This window comes from Pundamilia nyererei, unplaced genomic scaffold, assembly GCF_000239375.1.
Source record: "Pundamilia nyererei isolate P.nyererei 1_Seehausen unplaced genomic scaffold, PunNye1.0 scaffold00009, whole genome shotgun sequence".
Classification (NCBI taxonomy): domain Eukaryota; kingdom Metazoa; phylum Chordata; class Actinopteri; order Cichliformes; family Cichlidae; genus Pundamilia; species Pundamilia nyererei.
Genome location: NW_005187410.1, coordinates 3,934,264 through 3,954,867, shown reverse-complemented (window position 1 = coordinate 3,954,867; position 20,604 = coordinate 3,934,264). Strand labels below are relative to the sequence as shown.

At 39.5% G+C, this 20,604-nt stretch overlaps 1 protein-coding gene across 1 annotated transcript in view; it reads right to left on the bottom strand.

Moving 5' to 3' along the window:
• The window catches only part of cers6 (ceramide synthase 6), a 21,154-nt gene extending 3,140 nt beyond the window's left edge, over positions 1-18,014 (bottom strand). Inside the window, exons 1-10 of the mRNA XM_005723433.2 lie at positions 17,683-18,014; positions 16,593-16,698; positions 16,366-16,496; positions 9,699-9,756; positions 8,346-8,396; positions 8,139-8,231; positions 4,552-4,680; positions 2,237-2,343; positions 607-763; positions 431-454 (exon numbers count right to left, since the gene is read on the bottom strand). Coding sequence (XP_005723490.1) covers positions 431-454; positions 607-763; positions 2,237-2,343; positions 4,552-4,680; positions 8,139-8,231; positions 8,346-8,396; positions 9,699-9,756; positions 16,366-16,496; positions 16,593-16,698; positions 17,683-17,852 — 1,026 coding nt within the window. The 5' untranslated portion in view covers positions 17,853-18,014. The remainder of the gene's footprint in view (positions 1-430; positions 455-606; positions 764-2,236; positions 2,344-4,551; positions 4,681-8,138; positions 8,232-8,345; positions 8,397-9,698; positions 9,757-16,365; positions 16,497-16,592; positions 16,699-17,682) is intronic.
• Between the last annotated feature and the right edge of the window lie 2,590 nt (positions 18,015-20,604).

Below are 20,604 nucleotides of genomic sequence, written 5' to 3'. Positions count from 1 at the left end.
TGACATGGCAAGGTTTTCGAATCCACTAGAAGATAGTGAACACAGAAAGAGATTCATGTTAAAGTTTAGCTAATTTATTCGAGTGGACGGGAATCGCTAAAACAACACAATTTACTAAGCTCTTCCTACTTCTGGTGCTTTGATGACAACGGCACCAGTTAAAAAGTTAAATGAGTTAAATGACCACCAAACCTAATTGGATCGATTGTCTAGGGAACCCAAGTGTCTGTCCACAATTATGAGTGAATCCATCCTCTAGAGGTTCAGATATTTCAGAGGAAGTTGCAAAAGGGTGGTACAGGAAAAGCTAGGGAGTTTTCCACCTCAGGGACCATGAATAGCATGAATAAGAAGCTTTCAGCCAGTAACCACTTTAGCTGCAAGAAATATGAGGAAAAACTAAAAGTTGTACAAAATGTCATGTACTTACATGTAACGGATTCCATTTTCCCACCTTGAATGTTGCAGGTTAGCATAGAAAACAGAAAGAGAAAGTCAAAAAATGGCCCATCAGAACACCACACACTATTTATAGATGCACTAGCAGCACAGCCACCTAGATACAAAGGTAAGGATTTTGCAAAAGAACTGGGTTTAGTGACTCACCTTTCCTTTGGAGATGGCTCTGCATGCTGTCTTCACTATGAGGTAGGACCAGAAGGAGTGGAGCAGCTGCAGCATGATCAGAAGCAGGTTGAAGACCCACCAGGATGGGTAGGGCCCTATAATCTCCCAACTCTCAAACAAGGTGGTGTTTAAAATCCTTCCATAGCAACAGAGGGAGACAGAGAAAATTAACTTGACATAAAGAACTAAAGCACGCCCCCTCATTTGGTGAATTAGGGCGTGTCCTGGGGGCGAGTACACAAAGCCAAAGAAAGAAAGCTCTGCTCCAAACACATTGTTAAAATCCAGGTGTTTCATGAAAAGGGAGACAGAAATGTGAGTGTTTTATTTATAGTTCAATATGAGTAGAGCAATAATTTACAATTTAATTGAAGTTGGCACTGTAAGAAAAATCAGTGTGTTGCCTAACTTCACATGACACACGATTGAAATTTTAAGGGTCTAAATTTAACCCTGGAACAATTCTTCCAATTCGTTCTGTGAATCATCCTCCAGATACTGAAGCCATGGCAACAGCTTTACAGTAATGACAACTTTACTACGGGTGTGGTGGGGGCTGACTAAAATGTAGCGTATGGGAGCATTATATTACAGTATGAACAGAGGACAGAGGATGTGGGGGTGCCGGCTAAAAGCTTCTTTCTGGGAAAAAAAAGACTTTACTGACAAATATTTCTCAAAGCACTTCTCCAGAAAGCCCCTAATTATCGAAGACAATCTTGATTCTATAAACTCAAAACAGCATTTTTGTGCTGAACAAGAATCGATGGTATCTCAAAGAAAAGCAGACGGCTGCAGCTGCCTGACTGGAAAACTAAATTACGTCTCTCTTCACTTGTGAAAGGTGTGATAACGCTGTGGCTACAGATGACTGTGGAATGACTTCCGTGCGCACGACTAAAATAAACGTATTTATTTTATTTTCGTTTTTATTTTGAATTTATTTATTTATGACTGCAAATATCAGTCAAAAAAGGCAAATAATAACTGCCATTCACAAAGTTATTGAAGAAATTAATTCAAGCTTTTAGAGAGTCATTAAATCTTTTAAACATTTAATTAATCTTCTCTTCTCTCTGTTAGAGAAATTTGGATGGATTAACTCCGCTTTATAATGACGAATAAATTAAAGGTAAAACACCTAAAAAGCAGCGCCACAAAACGATGAAAGCTCTTTTTGAGTGGAAATCACTTTGATGTTATTAACAATCCCATCAAACTCTAGACACAGTTTTCAAAGATAAACCAATAACCATAATGATCTGCTTTTCATTTACTGATAGGTTTGGCTTTCTTTGAGAGTTTAAAGCTGTGGTATCCATAGTAACTATTACTTAGCAACACAAATTCAAAGAGATTCTGTCTGAACTGCAAACTGTTGTGCAGAAAAAGAAGAAAAAAAAAAGCCAATGAGATCTTGATGGCTAAATTTTCAGAGATGAATTGCCAAAATAAGCAGAGCAACTCAGGCATCTGCTTTAAAAAAAAACGTTCCGCAAGTCGTGTGAGCACATGCATGCAAACGCAAAAGGCTAACACACCTGCACTGAAGCCTGGCTTTAGAAGGATGCTAACTATGGTACACAACAAAGAAGCAAATAACACTCACCAGATGGGGTAAACTCCCAGCCTGGAGCTTATGAAGAGAATAGCAAACATTGCAAATAGCAAGTTGCACAGTATCTGACATTTGGCATAGTTGGCCATCTTGGCAGCCTGGGGTTAAAAAAGAAACAGAAATTAATGTAAATAACATAAAAAAATGGAAAAAACTCATGTTTCCAGTTTGAATTAAAAAAACACTACATTAAAGTCTGTTAAATGTGTGTAGGTTACATCAATGCTGAAAGAGCTGTGTGGGAGGTGAAGCCTGTTTTGCACATAGTGTAGTTAGATTAGGGTACTAATGTGCAGATAAACATGAAGCCAAACAAAATCCTCATGTTCAACATTTGTGGAAATTAAAAAATAAAAAAATAAAAAATAAAAATCAGCCATTAGCCCATACATATATACAGCCACGTCCCCGGTGACGCTCTCCCATCCCTTCAGCTCTTGCTTGTTGTGGGGTCTACTAAAGGTAGAGATCAGGTGACTGATCACAAGATCAGGTGAGATGAGATGACTGGCAAGGCTATTCTTTATCCTGAAAGGCTCTTTCAGGTTGTTTTCACTGGATGCGTGGGGTTGTTGTCTTGCAGAAGAAAGAAATCCCTTCAAATGTGTTTGGATGCATGCACATTGCTCCTGTGTGCCCCTACATTCACCCTTTTAGTTCGGTCAGCAGTAAAAGTATTGATTAATGCTGGCATGCCAGTTCTGCTGACAAATGTAAGGGAGCTATAGCTGAAGCACTAAAGTGTTTTCTCTGTGCTTGCTCTAGACTTACCTCTTTGAGTGCTTTTGACCTGGTGTGCTGGACTTTTTCTTTAAATTAATAATCTTGTTATCAATAGGTCAATCCAGGTCATTGCTTCACTCAGGTTTTGGTGTGTCAGGCATTTTTTCTTTTTGTCTTTTACCATTTAAACCAGGTGTTGATTTTGGCAAACCACATATGTTCATTTCTCTTAAAAAACAATGTGGTCCTCTAAACCTAATCCTGCTCTTCATTTAATACTGATGGACACTGGTCAAAATGGGAATTGTTACCAAACTCAGTGAATTTGTAAACCATGAAATGAACCACAGTGGTCATGTAATATCCAAGACCTTTATATTTGGGATCTCTGTGGCTACATCTTAACCATATTCTTTGAACTGTTCTTATTCCAGGGTGGAATGATGGGTGGATCTGGCTTTCAATAGCTTTCCTAAAGCCCCGACCTCAACCCTATTGAAAATGAGTGGACTACACTTAAAAGAAACCCGACCAATTGAAAAGAACTCTACCAGTTTTGCTACGATGATTGGTCAAATATTGGCCAGAATTATGCCTGAAGTTTGTTGCTGGCTACCAAAAGTGTTTAGCTGAGATGCATCTTGCTATGGGGACATTTACCCAAATATCAGTGAATAATATATGAATAAGTTTGACCCTGTGTGGATGAGAGAAGATCCAAAATAAATGAAAACTTGTGCACCCAGTTATTGGTTCTTTAACGTCATTAAATATGTATGCTTTACAATCATTCCACCCCAGAAAGAAAAGAGATCAAAGAAATCATTAAAAGCCCAAAATTACTACAACATTCATGCCAATGATGAGTCTATGTAAACTCCAAACAACAACTGTAGTTTTTTCATTCATTCTTTTGACTTTTTAGTTTAGTAGCCAGCTTTGTATTTCAAGTTGAATGTGCTAAAGAACAAAAACTACCACAATACCTTCAATGCAATGCAATTTAGATCTAATCTACACTGTATGGACAAAAGTATTGGACCACACCTCTTCATCTTTGAATTCAGACATTTTCAGTTTCATTGCCACAGGTGTATAAAATCAAGTACCTAGACATGCAGTCTGCCTTTACAAATATTGGTGAAAGAGTGGATCGTTATAAAGACCTCACTGATTGTGGCACGGTGAAATTTCTTTGCTCGCAGAAGAAATTTCACAAGCCAACTCTCAACAATCAACTGTAAATGGCATACTTGCAAAGTGGAAGTGTTCAGGAACAAAGCCACAAAGTGGCTAATGACATAAAGTTACAGAGTGGGACTGCTGAGATGCACAATGCATAAACTTTGCCACTGTTTCACACAAAAACTATGTATCGTTAGTGGCATAGGTTTCTATGGCTGAGCAGCTCCTGTAGGTGTAATGTGTAGGCAACCCAGTACTTTTGTTCATATAGTATATGCATAGAGTTGTTGTTACATGGTATGGTGTGTTGTTCATACTGTGTAGACTGTGTTTAAATCACTCTACCCACACACCCATCTATCCATCCACAGTGTTTAAGTCTCTCCCCGGATCCTCACCTCTATCAACACGTCAGCTGCATCGTGCAGACACATGACCAGAGTTCCCACTCGTGCCATGTTGTTCACATAGGAGAATACAATCAGAGAGAGTGTTGCCACATGGTGCAGGAACATGATCAGGAAATCCTGGGGAAACAGCATCCAGCAAAATGTCACATAACTATAGAAAGAAGTTTTAAAATGTTACTGCATGCTGCACATATTACAATTTATGCAAACAAAAATAGCAAATACACCCCCAGCGCCCAAGCATTTATCAACAGTTTCTGCAGTAGTGTGTTTAAAAGAAACCAAACTAGATATTCACACATCCTACTATCTCAGGCACAGCTGTGTCTCAAAAAGGGAAGATCCCACTGAGAAAACAGTTTGCAAGATCTTTCTTTTTACAGTGTGGTGTAGTGTTGGAGGAACTGGGCCCTGTGTGCTTCTTTATCTTCCTTAAACATATCAGGGCTGCAGTTTTAAAACATTTAAGTGTTGAATGAGGTTTTAGAGTTGAAAGTGAGCTAAAAGCTATGTTTCTTCAATACAATCCCTGCTGTAACTACACAACTAACGATATTGGTATGAGCCGTTAGGTTTTCTAGCTTTGAATAGAGCTCCAGATGACTAAGCGGCAGGACCGGGGACAAGGGGGGCATTCCTCTAACAAATCTTTAGCTACTGAATCATCTGAGGATGGCAGCTTAAAGCACCCAGAACCAGTCCAAAGTGGCAAGTGAATGAGGAGAGAAGATGAGCAGGAAGAGTAATGATGCAAGATAGAGAGTGAAAGCAAGGCAAGAGTGTGCAGGGGGAACATACTGAAATTGGCAGGGGATGCAGAGGACCTCCTCAGCGTAGTGCTGTGCATGAAAAAAACTGAAAGGAGAAACAAAAACAGACAACATGCCAACAGTCAACAAAGAGATGACAGAGTGAAGGCATACACAGCATGGCATCGTGAGGGCTGCTGCTTGCTGCTGTGAGTGCAGTGAGCAGAGTGTGTTTGAATAGAGGGCAGAGCTGGGATGGAGTGGAGACAGGAGTACGATCATGGCTGGAAGGCATGCAAATTGATGCTTAATGAGCCAAAAGTGTGGCCATTTTCATAAAAAAAAAAGATGAAGTGGGATGAAGATGACTGAATGCTTCCATGGACTGACTTTCAGCTTAGACACAGACCAAGTTGGTTCTTTAAAAGAATGCACAGCAGAGAATAAAGGGATTTTTTTTTACTATTATCTTTTTCTTTGTTATCTGTCGTACAAATAAAGTTACAGTGACTGATATATACAAGTTTTAAATCACTCAGCGTACATGCATTCACACCCTATAAGCCTAAACCAATTTCTGATTGCTTTAAACGCTCTGTTTCAGACAGTTTTTTCTACTGATGAATCTGTATATCAAAGCGAGGTGCTATACACGCCTCCTGTTTATGAGAGCTTGCCAATCAGAACAAAGGAAAAAAGTTGGCTTAAATGTAGCTCCACAGACATATCAGCTAAAATGGCTCGTTTCAGACAATGGGTGAACTGAGGGGTTGCGCTATAATCCAGGAGAAGGATTATTTTGAAGAGCAAAGATTGCTATCAGCTTTAGTAGAGTTAAGTCTAGAAAAACGGAGCTGGAAATGAGCATAGGTACACTTTAATAGACCTGATTATTTGTGAAAGCAGATTTTACATTAGGTGAGCTGCCTCCAGAGTCCTGGTGCTGTGCATGCAGTTTCACTGTTGTAGCTGCGCGACCTGTGCCAGAAACCTGATTTGTTCTATGTACGTGCAAAAACCTTTCACAATAAAACCACAAGACATATGCTCTGTGTGACTGCAGTAATCTCAGAGTAGTATACAGAAGTGTATTGAAGCTGGCTCTAGGGTTTAACCAAAAACTTGGTCCTAATAGTTAAACAGAAAATTGAATCTCATCCTTTTTGTGTTTTTGTGAACAATGCTAAAATATAAGACGCTAATAAAATAAAGGATTATATATCTACCTATTAAGTACACACACTTGATAAACAAAAAAGCTGGTAAAAAAACTGCTTTAGCTGAGTAAAATGGTAGTTTGAACCTAAATTAGCTTAAGCATTTATTTTACATATTAACTATAAGACATATTTGTTATGATTTTATATAAATCATAACAAATATACATTTATTAATTTGTGTACAAGAAAGTCCATTGCATTAGAAAAAAGTCAACCTCGAAAATATGAGAAAAAAATGACTTATTTACCTGCTTGCAGATAAGCAAAATATGTAGCCTATAACAGTGTTTTTAATAATATACGGATCTTCGGTTATAGTGATTTATTGCAACACTGGGAAGAAAAAGATTCCTTTTTAACTACTGTCTTGACTGCCAGTAGGTGCATATATCTCAGCACACACATCAACACAAATCATTTTGTCAAATGTGACACATTATACCCTCAGTGGTTACTTTATTAGGTACATCTGTTCAACTACTTGTTAATGTAACTATCTAATTAGCCAATCACATGGCAGCAACTCAATGCATTTAAGCGTGACTTTGAACAATGGTTGTGGTTCCAGACATAGTTGTAGGTGCCAGACACGCTGGACAAAAAAAAAAAAAAAAAAAAAGATATCCAGTGCTTTGTTGATGCCAGGGGTCAGAGGAAAATGACCAGACAGCTTCAAGCTGATAGGAAGGCAAAAGTAACTCAAATAATCACTGGCTACAACCAAGGTATACAGAAGGCCATGTCTGAACATGTAAGACGTTGAACCTTGAGTCAGATGGGCTACAGCAGCAGAAGACCACACTGGGTGCCTCTTCTGTCAGCTAAGAACAGGAGACAACTCACGCGGCCTCACCAAAATTACTTCCTGCTACAACATTTGGACCATAGGGTCAAGATTTGGCATAATCAACATGAAAGCATGGATCAGTCCTGCATTGTATTTATGATTCAGACTGCTTCTGGTGGAGGTGTAATGGTGTGGGGGAGTTCACTATACTTAAATGGCCTCCACAGTGACTGGATCCCAATCCAATAGAGCATCTTTGGAATGTTGTGGAATGGGATATTCACATGAATGAATGTGCAGCTGACAAACCTGCGGCAACTGTGCGATGCTGTCATGTCACTATCGACCAGACTCTCTGAGGAACGTTTCCAGCATGTTGCTGAATCTTTGGCAAGAAGACTTAAGGCAGCACTGAAAGCAAAAGGAGGTCCAACCTGGTACTAGGAATGTGTACCTAATAAAGTCACCTTTAAGTTCAGTCATTGGCTGAAGGGATTATTTAAATGTAGTTAATCAAAGTTTTTGTAAACTAGTTAGAATAAAGTGTTTCGGCTTCGTGTTAAAGTTTAGTTAATTTATACAGTGATGATACAATCAAACTGATTAAAACAGACTAAACATTAATCACAAAAGGATCGGGATGTCTTTTCTGTGATAGTTCTACTTACACTTGCATAAGAACAACACGTTTTTCTAGATTCAAAACAAATAAGTAAGTAAATAACCTTGTTCTCTTTTGCCTTCTAACAAACAAATGATGATTTGTGCCACTGGACATGCATGATGTGTGTTTTTTTTATGACATGTGCTCATAATTACCTTCCTCCTGATGTCTGTGAATTGGGAAAACAGCAACGACAGATAGAAAGACAGCTCCAGTATATAGTAATAATGGATGTCCACAGTCAGTGGCTGCATAAACACACAAAGCAGCAGAGTTAAACTAAATATTTGATAGGTAGTAAATCCAGGAATGCTGTAACATGATCGCAAAGGATGGGTAAACATTGCAGAGTAAATGTTTACCTGGTAAGGGTAGTTGTACCAGCACTCTTTAGTGTTCCATAGCCATGGAGTCTACAAGAGATGAGAACAGTATGTTTATACCTTAGACAAAGAAAATCAAACAATATAATAAAAAATATTATTAAACTTTGACTGACTTGTTGAGGGGCAATGATAGCAGCAATTCTTTGGCTCATATAAAACTCAATAAATGCTAAATTGCTATGTTCTGCTCACACCACCATAAGACAAAAATCTCGAGTAGTGACGTAAAGATGAGAAGAGTGACGGCAACTGAGATGCTAAAAAAATGTGTTATAAGCAAACAGTGACCCATCACTGGAGCTGAGTTTACGTCTCCTGCACTCCTCTCCAGACCCGCTCTATTAATAAATCCCGCAGAGGCTGGAGCCTGCAGCAGCGGCTGCCAGGGACTTAACTATTTTCACAAAGTGCTTCGTCATGCAACTTGTGTCTGTGAGAGATTTATCCTGCTCTGTCTCAGCCACTGCTGTGATTGTGTTAATATACGGATTTTCATGAATTTATGCATGAACTCTATTAAACCTATCTCGATCTCATATTTCAGTCAAATTTGCTTAACTGGCTTGTTACCATAAATGTATGAACTCGACAAAGTGTGGCTTATTGATGTGTCTGCTGGAATTTCAGGCTTTTTAAAGAGGAAACACCATTTCAACTGGAAGCACTGGGAAGCCCCTAAACTACACATAGTAGGCTTAAGGCACTGCATACATGCATACATATTCATGAAGGTAAAAATATCTTTTAACAGGACATGAAAAATGGTCAATATGAATATTATCATTACACGGGTATAGTTTTAGGTGTGGTAACCCTAAAAGTTAAGCTAAACATCTGGTTAAATGGTATATGTCATAAAAGGGGCATTTAAAAAAAAAAAAGCCATGCTTTATTGATAAAACACTTACACTACTCACCGTAGGAAAGCCACAATTTCCAACAATGACAAAGTCACTTAATTAATTAAATAGCAGTGATGACCACTTTAAATGTCATCATCTCAGTTATTTCAAGTCCTTGTTCTTGTAGGTGGCTCTTCTTACACGGGATAACACGACACACAACAGAAGCTCCTTTGAACATTGGCTTCCAGCTGTTAAAAACTACATGTCACTATAGTAACACAGAAAACCCCCTGACTGATTAGAGGTCATTTTTATTCCTCCACTGCCTTCCCTTTTCCTTTTTTTGTCTTTATAAAATTAGTCACTTTAATTCAATTTTATCATGTACCGCTATACTTTAAGTGGTTTAGAAAATAGCTTCACATCTCACAGATCCCTTATTAAATCCAGCTCCTGTTACAGAAACTCTTTAAGTAAAACTTACCTTTTTAAGGAATCGTACTCCGTAGGTAAATATGTATAAGTAGAATGTAAATCTCCACCTGAAACAAATAAAAAGATCATGACTATAGACTCATCTGATCACAAAAATCTTTAGTTTTTCTTTTGGGGGTGTAACCTTAAAAAAATGTGTTTAACAGCAGTGGATTTCAGTTTTGGTCTAGTCTGGAGCAACACTAGTATTAAAGACAGCCTCCTCTAGCTCTGCAGTGCACACATATTTGCAGCTGTTTATATTTATCTTTTTTTTGCACATTGATTTCTGTTTTCTACAGAATCCAAACAAAACACATTCTGAGACCATTTTGAGGAGAATAATGACCTGCATCCCAAAATGTTTTCCAGAATCTGATGTAATACCACTCGTGCGTATGCTATTTACTTTGTTTAATCCCTTGGTGCAGCACACTGTGGCACACAATGTGGCTGTTATGCCTGTAATTAGGAACTGGAAGTGGCGTAAGGGCTTCTTATTCAACTCTGCAGTCTAGGGCAAATCAATGAAAATAAGACGTCACTGACTTCCCTTGTGAGGTCTGGAGGGGGGAAAAAAAAACACTCACTCTGTCCATTCCCAACCCTTCTCTGCTTTATGTAACCCTGCACATAAATTACAGTAACCACAGCTACACAATGATCGGGAAAGTCATCACGAGGTCTGACTTCGAGCTTACAAGAAGGAAACTGCTTCAGCTGACACATCAGTGATCAAAGATGTGCTTATAAAATACCTCCTACTTATCCCAGTCATCAATTGGGAGGAATGATTCAAGATTGGCCCCTTAGCAAGCCCCCTATCCAATGCAGCTTCCATAGTTGTGCAAGCTGCATTACGCCAATTATTTCATTCGTGTCTCTAAATGGAGACAAATTAGCCCACAAGGAGAAACTGTGATGACTTCATTAAATATTTCATTCCTCTGAGATGTCACTGTTATCTTATAGTATCCTTTTTAATGCATCTCTGCACACCAAACAGGTGACAGCTGGACAGAGATTTCCACAGGTTTTTTTTAGAATAGCAGTAATATTTGGTTAACTTAAATAAATAAAAAAGTAAGGCAAAAGCTGGCAAATGGATTGAGATTGATGCGGGGGATTTCTAGTATTTCTTGACTTTTTACACCACAATTTACATTCACAAAGTGCTTTATTCTAGATATACAGATCTTTTATCTGTTACACACACATGCGCACAACTATGGATGAACTTTCACCCTCATATGAACTAGACTGACTCACTCATCTCGTGAGCCCAATGGACAGTCAGTCTAATAACACAAACACTAGTTATTGTGTTCAGCTGATTACTATAAGTTACTATAGATGCCTGAGTGTAAAGGTATGTCTCTGCATTTTTAGATTGCATAAACTCTTTTGAATACAGTTGTATAACTCCACGAATCAAACCAGAGGAACAAAGCAGAGCTTGACTTCTATGACACGGAAGAAAACATCCACTGACAGACGATGTGGATCCTGTCATGTGAAACAAGCATTTGCATACTTTAAAGGTTGCGCGGTGTGGTTGTTTGACCTCAAATCAAACACCTTTGGACAGCTGCAGGCCCTGAAACTCCACGATTCATAAACGCTCAAAAAAAGAGAACAAGGTAAATCCACATCGGCTCCTTTGTGCAGGAACGAGCTGTTACTCGCGATGAATACTAGAGGAATTATTACCACATTGACGTGCTGCTTGTGGAAGCCATCATTAACTGCTTTTTGTGTCTGATCAACAGTATTGTAAGAGCAAATCAGCTGGACGAGTCTACCTGAAACACAGTAAAGACTGTTGCATGGCAACTGGTTGATGAAGCCTGCAAGAGTCTTTTACAAGTGCTACTGAATCACTGCTATATATGTGCAATCACAATGACTCACAAATGCTTCCTTTGAATAGTTTTTTTTTTCCCTGTCGTCAGGCACCGATTGAGTTTTGTCATTATGAGTTACACTTTTTCAAATTGATGATGACAGTTGAGCAAACTGGCACCTTTTAAAATTTAATTATCTAAGAGCTGCTGTGTATTTGGTGCACTCGATGGAAAAGCTATTAGCCAATTATACTTTTAACTAAACAATACTGTGTATCAGCTGTGGTTAATAGGATTATTCTTATGCAAATTTAGGCATAAAAACTATAGTTCATACAGCACATATGCTTAAGGTAATGCTCGGATACAAACACCGTCTTTTTATAAGTGCTTAATCATGCTTTAATAAATTGTTTTTTTACGTATGATGAAAGGCTGGATTTCAAATTTAGACAGCTCAACTAATCACGGAGAGCTCAAATGTACCTGTTTAGACAGGACATTGCTTGAGGGAGGAAATAATTGCAGGGGTGACTTTGATTTGATTAAAAACTCAGTAATGAGGCTGCTTTTATTCTGAAGGTAGCGCCTAGTGTTGGAATAAAATCATAAAAAGCAGATCGTACTGGCTCATTTAATTTACCTTTGTCACTTCTCCAGGTGGGAAGCCTGAGCACCAGCTCGCTGCAATTGTCTGCATTCATACTGTTCAACATAACAATTAGGCATGAGTCTCCAGCTTTATCAAAACTCACCAGTCAGGAAGCTTTGTCCCCTCATTGCAGTTAGATCAGCAGTAACAGCTCTGATATTATTCAGGTAGTAATAGGTGCACCGCCTACCTATGTATATTTGTCTACTTTGGTTTAATTACATAGACACGATTTTAAAAATTACTGAAATGAAAAAGCTTGTTAAGTGCCAGTTTGTTTTAACGTGGTGCTGGAACATGGCGAGCAGGCTGAGGGATAACGTGTGTAGCTGTCTTCTTTGATATGCACATGTAAATGACCCATCTCTCAGCTGCCCTAAAAGCATCTGCTGAGCACAATCATAGTTATTACTTGTCAGCTTGGAGTCTGGCAAACTGCTTCTGAAGTGTATGAGACTCCCACACCTACGTGTTGTTAGAGGGAAAGCAGTAATGAGGATGCTAGTAGTCTCAGCTGCTGATAATGATATATTTCTGGAGAGTTTAAATGCATCAATTCATTTTTGATAATCTACTTTTAATCCAGTTAAAAGTTAGGAAACATTTTGAAATGTTATTGACATTTTTAGATGTAAATTGGACAGTCTTGCGATTGCTTCTTTTCTTATTACTTTGATTTATTTGGTTTTAATCTTGCTTTAATATGCTTTACCTTTGATTCATTTATTTGCAATTATATTGGTGCGGTCATTATGTTTTGCATCTCTCTCTCTCTGACTCCTGGTTTCAACGTGCACTCAGTGCATGCATTCTTGCACGTTTGTATTGTTTATCCATCTGAAAATGATTTTGGTTAATTCCTCATCTAACAGTTTTTAAACTGTTAGATGAGGAATATGTAGTAGTTTACACATTCTCCTAACAATCAAGAAAAGCCCCGGTTTGCTGCCAGGAACTGTCAGGAAGGGCATCTGGTGTAAAAACTCAGCCAAATCGAACCCCTTGTGAAAGTAGCTTTAGATGAGGCATCGTCACCAATAATACCCACGTGAAAATTAACTGAAAACTCTAAACTATGTAGAAAAGATGGATGTCCTTTGCTGAAACTGCATTTTCAGTTAAAGACAGAGCTATCTGAAACCCCTGAAAGCAGAGTTGGATTTTAAAACTTTCTCTACAATAGTCAGTGCTGGTCAAAAACTAGACAGAACTGCAATAACCACCTCAGCTTGCCATTTCTGCACATGAAATCAGGATACAGATGCTCATGTGATTTGCTTTCTTTTGTATTTTGCTTTAGGGAATTGCTTTTTTGTAGTATTTGAAACAATAGCATGCAATCTTAGGGGATGCTTGAACCATTAGGGTATCAATCAAGGGACTGCTGTTGAAAATTCAGTTTGGGTGATATCCAGATTCTGCCTTTGGAACATGGTTTGAAATGCTGACTTTAGGTAGTCTGACTACATTTCTATGTAATTTTGTTGCATAAGCACAATGTAAAAAGTTGAATTTAATGGGATGTGTTCAAAAGAAACTTGGCTGATATACATTCAGTTTAAGCCAAGCATATTTTCCTCAGTGATTAATTATTTGAATAAGTAAACCTTTGAGTTTATATATTTCAGATGTATTTTAATCAAAAACAATGCTTCATGTTTACGAGGGCAAACAATCCTTTGAGTGTACTTGTCCTTTAGTAAAATAAGAAAAGATGAGATTTAAATTCAAATATTTGAATTTAATTTGGAAGAACGTGTTTGCCCTTTTCTTCTGTTTTTAGTTTCTGTGCTGAGATGAAAAAACTGCACTCCTATGTACCACGTGGTAGGAGGAATTTGTGCATTTCCAAAGAATACTCCCTGAATAATCCACTTCAATTGGTTGTAATATGGAAAGCAAAAAAAAATAAATAAATTACTTGGATTTAGTAGCAGTCCATTTAATTATGCATCAAATATTAAGGGACACCTGACATAGATAATATAAGGTTAAAAATCATCATTATTTAATAGTATTAACTCTAGTAACAGACATTCTTTGTCACTGTCTTTAAAACAAAGGAAAAAAGTGGGTAATTTTATCCTTTATGATAATTTCTTTATTCTCAGTGAAACCAACGATGAAGAAGAATGGAGCAAGATGAGATCAGACAACTGGAGCTGTTGAGCACATCAAAGTGAGCTCCTGCCTCAGCCTGTAACGACCAAGAACTGAAAAGAGGAAGGGCTCTACTCCCCAAGTACACTGCAAAATCTTAATTTACTGTGAAGCCTCTTAGTCTGAGTGAGTTTTCATTTCTTTATGGATTTTCTTCCTTTCTATATAAACAAAGTTATTGCAGGTTTGTTGCTAAGAAAAAAAATAGTACACTTGCACTTGACTGGATGACTTTTTCTCTCTTTTTTTGCAGTCTGTCTGGGTAACAAAAGCTGGGAGACAAAGTCCATGCAGAGCCTTCATTATTTTCAGACCAAATGTGTCTACTACATGCTCCCAGTCTGCATAATGAAAAGAACAGACACAAAATCGGCCATCATGACAACTGCGAGACAAAGAATCCTATCAGTCTGTAACAGCTGTGCATGAGGGCCTAATTAGAGCACAATCACTGCTAGAAGCACTGAAGCCAGCCTGTTTGGAGGACTGCACTGTGGGCAACTGAGACTCACAACCTGGACAAACTATTGCAAAGCGCCGTGTTGTCTGCTATCAATTATGCCGAGTGCAGATAACAGTTTCGGCACGGGTGTTGCTTTGAACGAACGAATGCCAGCAAAGCATGTACAAAAAGCCCTTACATATTTCATACAGACACAAATCGAATCTCTCTTTTCATTTTTTTTGTGTTCAGATTCTTCTTTGAGCTTGTAACAGGAGTCCAGTAGTCTAATCAGCCGACAGTGGTCTCCTGAGTGAACAGCAGCCTCAGGCAGATCAGAAGATGTGAGGCTCCCCGTGTCTCAAACTGCCAGATTTGCTCTACCGGTGTCAGACATGACCCTGCTCTGACAGCGACACTCGCTCGTTGGCCTTTAACGTCACACGCCAAGTAACTACCATTTCCCTGATGGCAAATGCTTTACTGCAGATTAGCCAGTTCTCTATTACAGACTGAGTGGGTTTGCTGGTTCGCACTGGGACTATTATCCAACAGCAGCACCAGCATTTATGTTGCAATCTTCATAAGCCGTGTAAGACACAGCACTGACTAACCAAAACTGAAGCAGCCCTCTTATAAGCTTTCAAAGGACCACACCAGCATTTCTGCTTGAATTTGACCACAAAGCTGAAATAAATGATCGCTGACTGATTATCAGTTGAAGACTCAACATAACACTAACTGGAAGAGAAGGAAATTTAACATAATATATTGCCTGTGTCCAGTGTGTTTCTCCTGTGCATACCTCAGCTCAGCTTTTGAGAAAGAGCCTCCCTCTCATCTTAGCAGGATCCCAATTTAAGATTTTAAAATGCTCTTTTTCTTCCCTTGCTGTTCTAGTCTTGATTTATTTGAAATAATTACTCCATGAGATGACAGTGAGATCCAAAAGAAAGGTTGATTGGCTTACAACTTGAACAGTATCAGGAGTTTATCTTAAATTCAATTAAATTCAAATCTCTTCTCCTATCTTGTTCTATGCTTGTCCGATTAATTCTCAAGTTGGACAGGACAATTTTGTTTCAGATCGAGTTATTATTTTGGTTCTCTGCTGTCCTCTGTGTCATTTCTCAAATCTCATATCTTTAAATTTGACATTGATTGTCAAAGAAAAAAAAAAAACTCCAACAAGGTGAAGATTTTAATGAGCATCTGTCACTACAGCCCTCAAATTTCCCCTTTACATTCCTGCCTCCATTTCCCTAATTTGTTTTTTATGAGTATGTGCACCCACACAATTTACCTTCAGTTCCATACCGTATGAAAATGAACTTGCAGAGACATGAAACAAGCTCGATTTTTAAAATCATTAACCGTGCCTGCTTTTACTGCTGTCACAGATGTGTTGTTGATAAGTGGTAAAACAGCGCAGCCCATTCAAATGACTACACTCACAACAACTGTGACCAAAAGTTAAGCACTAGTGCACAAACTCTGATGTTTACAGAGAAAAAGAAACGTGCAGAGGAAACATGGCGTGCAGCTAAGTGAGGAATGTCTTGATTATAGTTTGTCTTACATGCTCTCACAGAATCTGGCGAGAGTGCTGGGCTTCTCTTGGTTGCGTCGTTGTCTGAACCAGCGCTGGATGGTCCGCACATCCCAGTCGAGCTGCTTGGAGAGACCCTCCAGCCTCTTCTCATCTGGGTGCTGTCAAGAAAATATAAACACTCCATAGGTTAGATGTAGTTGAGTTATTAAGCTATAACTGAATGATAATTAGAAAAAAATTAAAACATGGACAACCTTGGTTATAGCAGTGAAGACCTTTTCCAGGATGGCATTGGGTTGTGCTTTTTGCGGCCCGTTAGTCTGGATCTTCAGGCCCATGGCACATGGTCTGGCAATAAACCTGCAAAAAACAGATCATGACACCATTTACATATTAAAGGACTCAGTCTCTTTTCTTTTATTCTTTAAATTAAGGACACTGGAGCAGTCAGTAATGCATACTCTTTCTCTGCAGGTGCTGAATAACAGTGTACTGTAAAGATCTTTTGACCACAAATGGTTTAACACAGAGGGGAAAAACACCTATGTGTTGAACTGCTGAAGTGTAGTATCCACGTAGTATTGATGAAGAAACAGTAAATGACGCCACAGTGTGACTTGTTTGTCAAGATGTGGTGAGAAAGTACACAAGAGTTGACAGTCAGCTGCTAAAGTTAACACGTGGCTGTCTACATGAGCAAAAATAATAATACTGATATTAGAAACTCCCCTTACACAGACATATATTTCATGAACGAAAAACCAGCAAGTCAAACATCATCGGATCATTTTAACTTTGTTACTGAGCGTAAATGAGGGCTTAGTGTGGAAATGTAAGGCCTCACTCACTACTTTGTAAAGAAACTCTCATGACAAGCATTGCTGTGATGACACCATCGTGGCTTAACGGTCAGACACATGATCATGCAACATGCAAAACATCACAAATGGAGCAGTGAAAAAAACCCCAAAACACAACCCCCCACCGATAAGATAGGTTAAAGGAAACGGTTTTTAGAACGATGGTTTGCAGAAATTATGGTTTGGGCTAAGAGGACGGTGAGTGGATTGGCCAGGTATGGTAACTTGGCCGCACAGCGTGTGCATGTGTGTGTGTGTGCCTCGACAGATGCATCAAATGCAGACAGCGCGTAACGCTGCGGCCCTGCAGAAAGAAAGATGATCACCCTAGTGATTTGTGGGCTAACCAGACAAGATGCCATTGTTTAGGTACCAGACTGACACACATGGACAGCGGGGTGTGCTGCATCGTTCGCCGGAATATTTCGACAATAGAAGACCGTATCACAGACACCTGGATTAACGCATGTGCGCGTCGACCCACCTTTCGAAAACCAGTCGTATCATAAAGATGCAGAATGCTAAAGGACAAGCCAGATAGAGATCCTCGGCTTGCGGAAACGTTGCCTCATCTGTGTTTTTTAAGTCAGCCCAGGTTACATTGTGAGGGAGCCAGAATCTCTCATTCCAAAACCACGCCAGAATACCGGCCATCTCCCTGCAGCAGACACTGTGACCGGGTCGAAAGAGAAATGATGGCCCGCTGTATCTAGGAGGTCTCTCAGATGCGATCTGACGGCACAGGCTCTGCTGATGATGAGATATCCGTGTGCGATCGCCGTCCGTCCGTTTCCCCTCAGCTATTCCAGTGTAGGGAAGTAGACTCAATCAGCTCCTCTGCAACTGATTGGTGCGCTGACATGTCATGCAAAACAGTCAGCGCACATGCCGGGGCTATACCACGGCGTCATCAAGGTAAAGCACTGGGGTAACACTCAGCCTAACACAGTATAACTGATTCCCCTTTCATTAAATACAGAATGGCGTTTGCTTTATTTATTCTCCTGTTTTATAGGTGTGCTGCTTTTATTGTTGGAGAATCCTGTAGTAACCTGCCGACCTGGTGATGACTCACCTTCAGATACTGAAGATACAGATTTTTACTGTCAAACTCAAACTGATCTTTAATGACTTTTAGAAAGAAAAAAAAAGACAATAAACATTGACACAGTGGAGCATGCTCCACCATTTACCGCTGTGCTTGGTAAACTCTGCCACCTACTGACAGATTTCGTGTAGTAACCCTGATTCCAATAACAAAAAAGAAAAAAAGGTAAGGCCAAAAAGACAAAGACATACTTAAAGCAAATTCATTTTGGTGGTCAATCAGCCAAGGAAAAGATAGTGGACAGAAGTAAAGAAGAGAGTGCAAGCAAGGTGGAGTGGTTGGAAATGAGTATCACAATGAGAGCAGCAAAAGTGAAATGGGAGATTTACAGGATGGTAGTGAGACTTTCTTTGATGTATGGTTTGGAAATGGAGACCAACAGGAGCTGGAGATTTTGAAGATGCTAAGATTTTTTGTTGGGGGTGACCAACAAAAATTATCTATGAGTTAGAGACAAAGACAAAGAAGGAGGGATAGTGGGTAAAAAAATTAAAAAGAAAAATTACCATTACATATGTTAGAACAGCTTTGAATTGCTTTTGAGTGAGAAGTGGATCCACGCTGTCCCAGCAAAGTGTCTCCACAGCATGTAAGAGCCATCAGATTCTGTCTGGGGCCAGATCAGTCCAATAGGGCACCTTTGGGGTGTGGTGGAAGAGAAGATTCACATCATGGATGTGCAGCCAACAAATCTGCAGCAACTGTGTGACGCTATCGTAGTGGGTAGTGGACGCACACAGATCAATAAACAGTCTGATGGCGCCATCTGCTGGACAGTAGTATGATCGTCACCAGCCGTTCTGACTGCATGTGACATATTCTGGACATATTACTGAAGTTACACACACGCGACGTCATCCTCACGTCAGTATTTTAACACATTCATTGCTATTTTAACTCAAAACACAATTTCCTTAATATATGTAATGTAACCATTCTTCTAGCAGATGTTTTAAATTAGGTGTATAATAAACCATCTTAATCAGTCACTGTCTCGAGCGCGCGCGCACGCGATCCGTTATTTTCCGGGTTGTGCTCGCTCTGCGGTAGAGGCGGCTCTTCCTCTCCTGCAGCTGCCAGCTGACACTAACACTGAGGAGGTGAGGTCAAATTTGACTCTCTCTCTCTCTCTTCCTCTCTCGCTGCCCGTCAGTCTGAGAGAGAGGCTGCTAACAAGCGCAGCATCATCATCTTCATCATGGCGGATCAAGGCGACTGTACAGCTCCTGTCCACCACCCGCAACCACCGCTGACAGCCAGCTGGCCAATTACCCGGGAGTCCTACGAGCTGCAGGAAGTCATAGGTTAGTGTCCGGGGATGTACTGAACGCCGTGTAACTATCGTGGAAACCCAGCCCGCGGCGGGTTATCGGAGGTGAATGACGACGAGGGCCTACCGGCTTTTTCATATGCAGCAGCCTCCCGCAACGCTTTGCAATGCGGATGTTACCAGACACAGTCAGGGACTACCGGTTCACAGCTCACGAAGCGGAGTCGGGTAAAAAATCTGGGCCGCTTCACGCGCGTGAAACTGTCACGTTCAATAAGTGGCTCTCCGGCGGGCTCCGATCACCGAGCTTGACTCCAGCTGTGCTGATTTTATGGCACGTGTCCAGTTTATTAGCAGCTGCTTAAATCACAGATGCTGCGGATCTGTAAAGGCCACGTCGTGCCGTCTGTGGTGGCAAATAACTTATTATGTCCACATGACGAGCTAAATATACAGCTACTTAGTATTCATACAGCTAATAATAGCAGTAATGGCAATCATTAAAAACTATGGCAATAGAGGAATTGTTACTTTTAAAACAATAAAGCTTGCCCTAAAAAGTCACTCCGCCGCTGTGTTTTCTAATTATTATTTTGATTGTTTAAAGTTAACACGTGATCGCTTAAGTCCAAAAATTCAAGAAATCCAGTTTATACTCATATTAATTAGAGAAAAAAACTTTAACCTTTTTTACATTTATCGATTCAAATGATTAACACAACTTTTCTGTTGTGGACTAATGGTTTATTGATTAATTGAGACACATGACTCAGTTTGTAAGCATAGCTTATATGTAGCTGCAGTGTGAAGCATTGGTGTTATAATATTCCATGTTGTTGTTATCCTGCAGAAAAACCAGCAGGTATCTGCATTAACTTATTGTTAATATATCAGTTAGTGTTTATTTTACAAAGACATTTAAAACTTAAACCTAACTTATTTTATTGCATGAATCACCTAATGCTGAGTTATATCACCTGAGACATAATACTGCTAACCTTAAATGCATAGAAGAAAAGCAGAGGGAA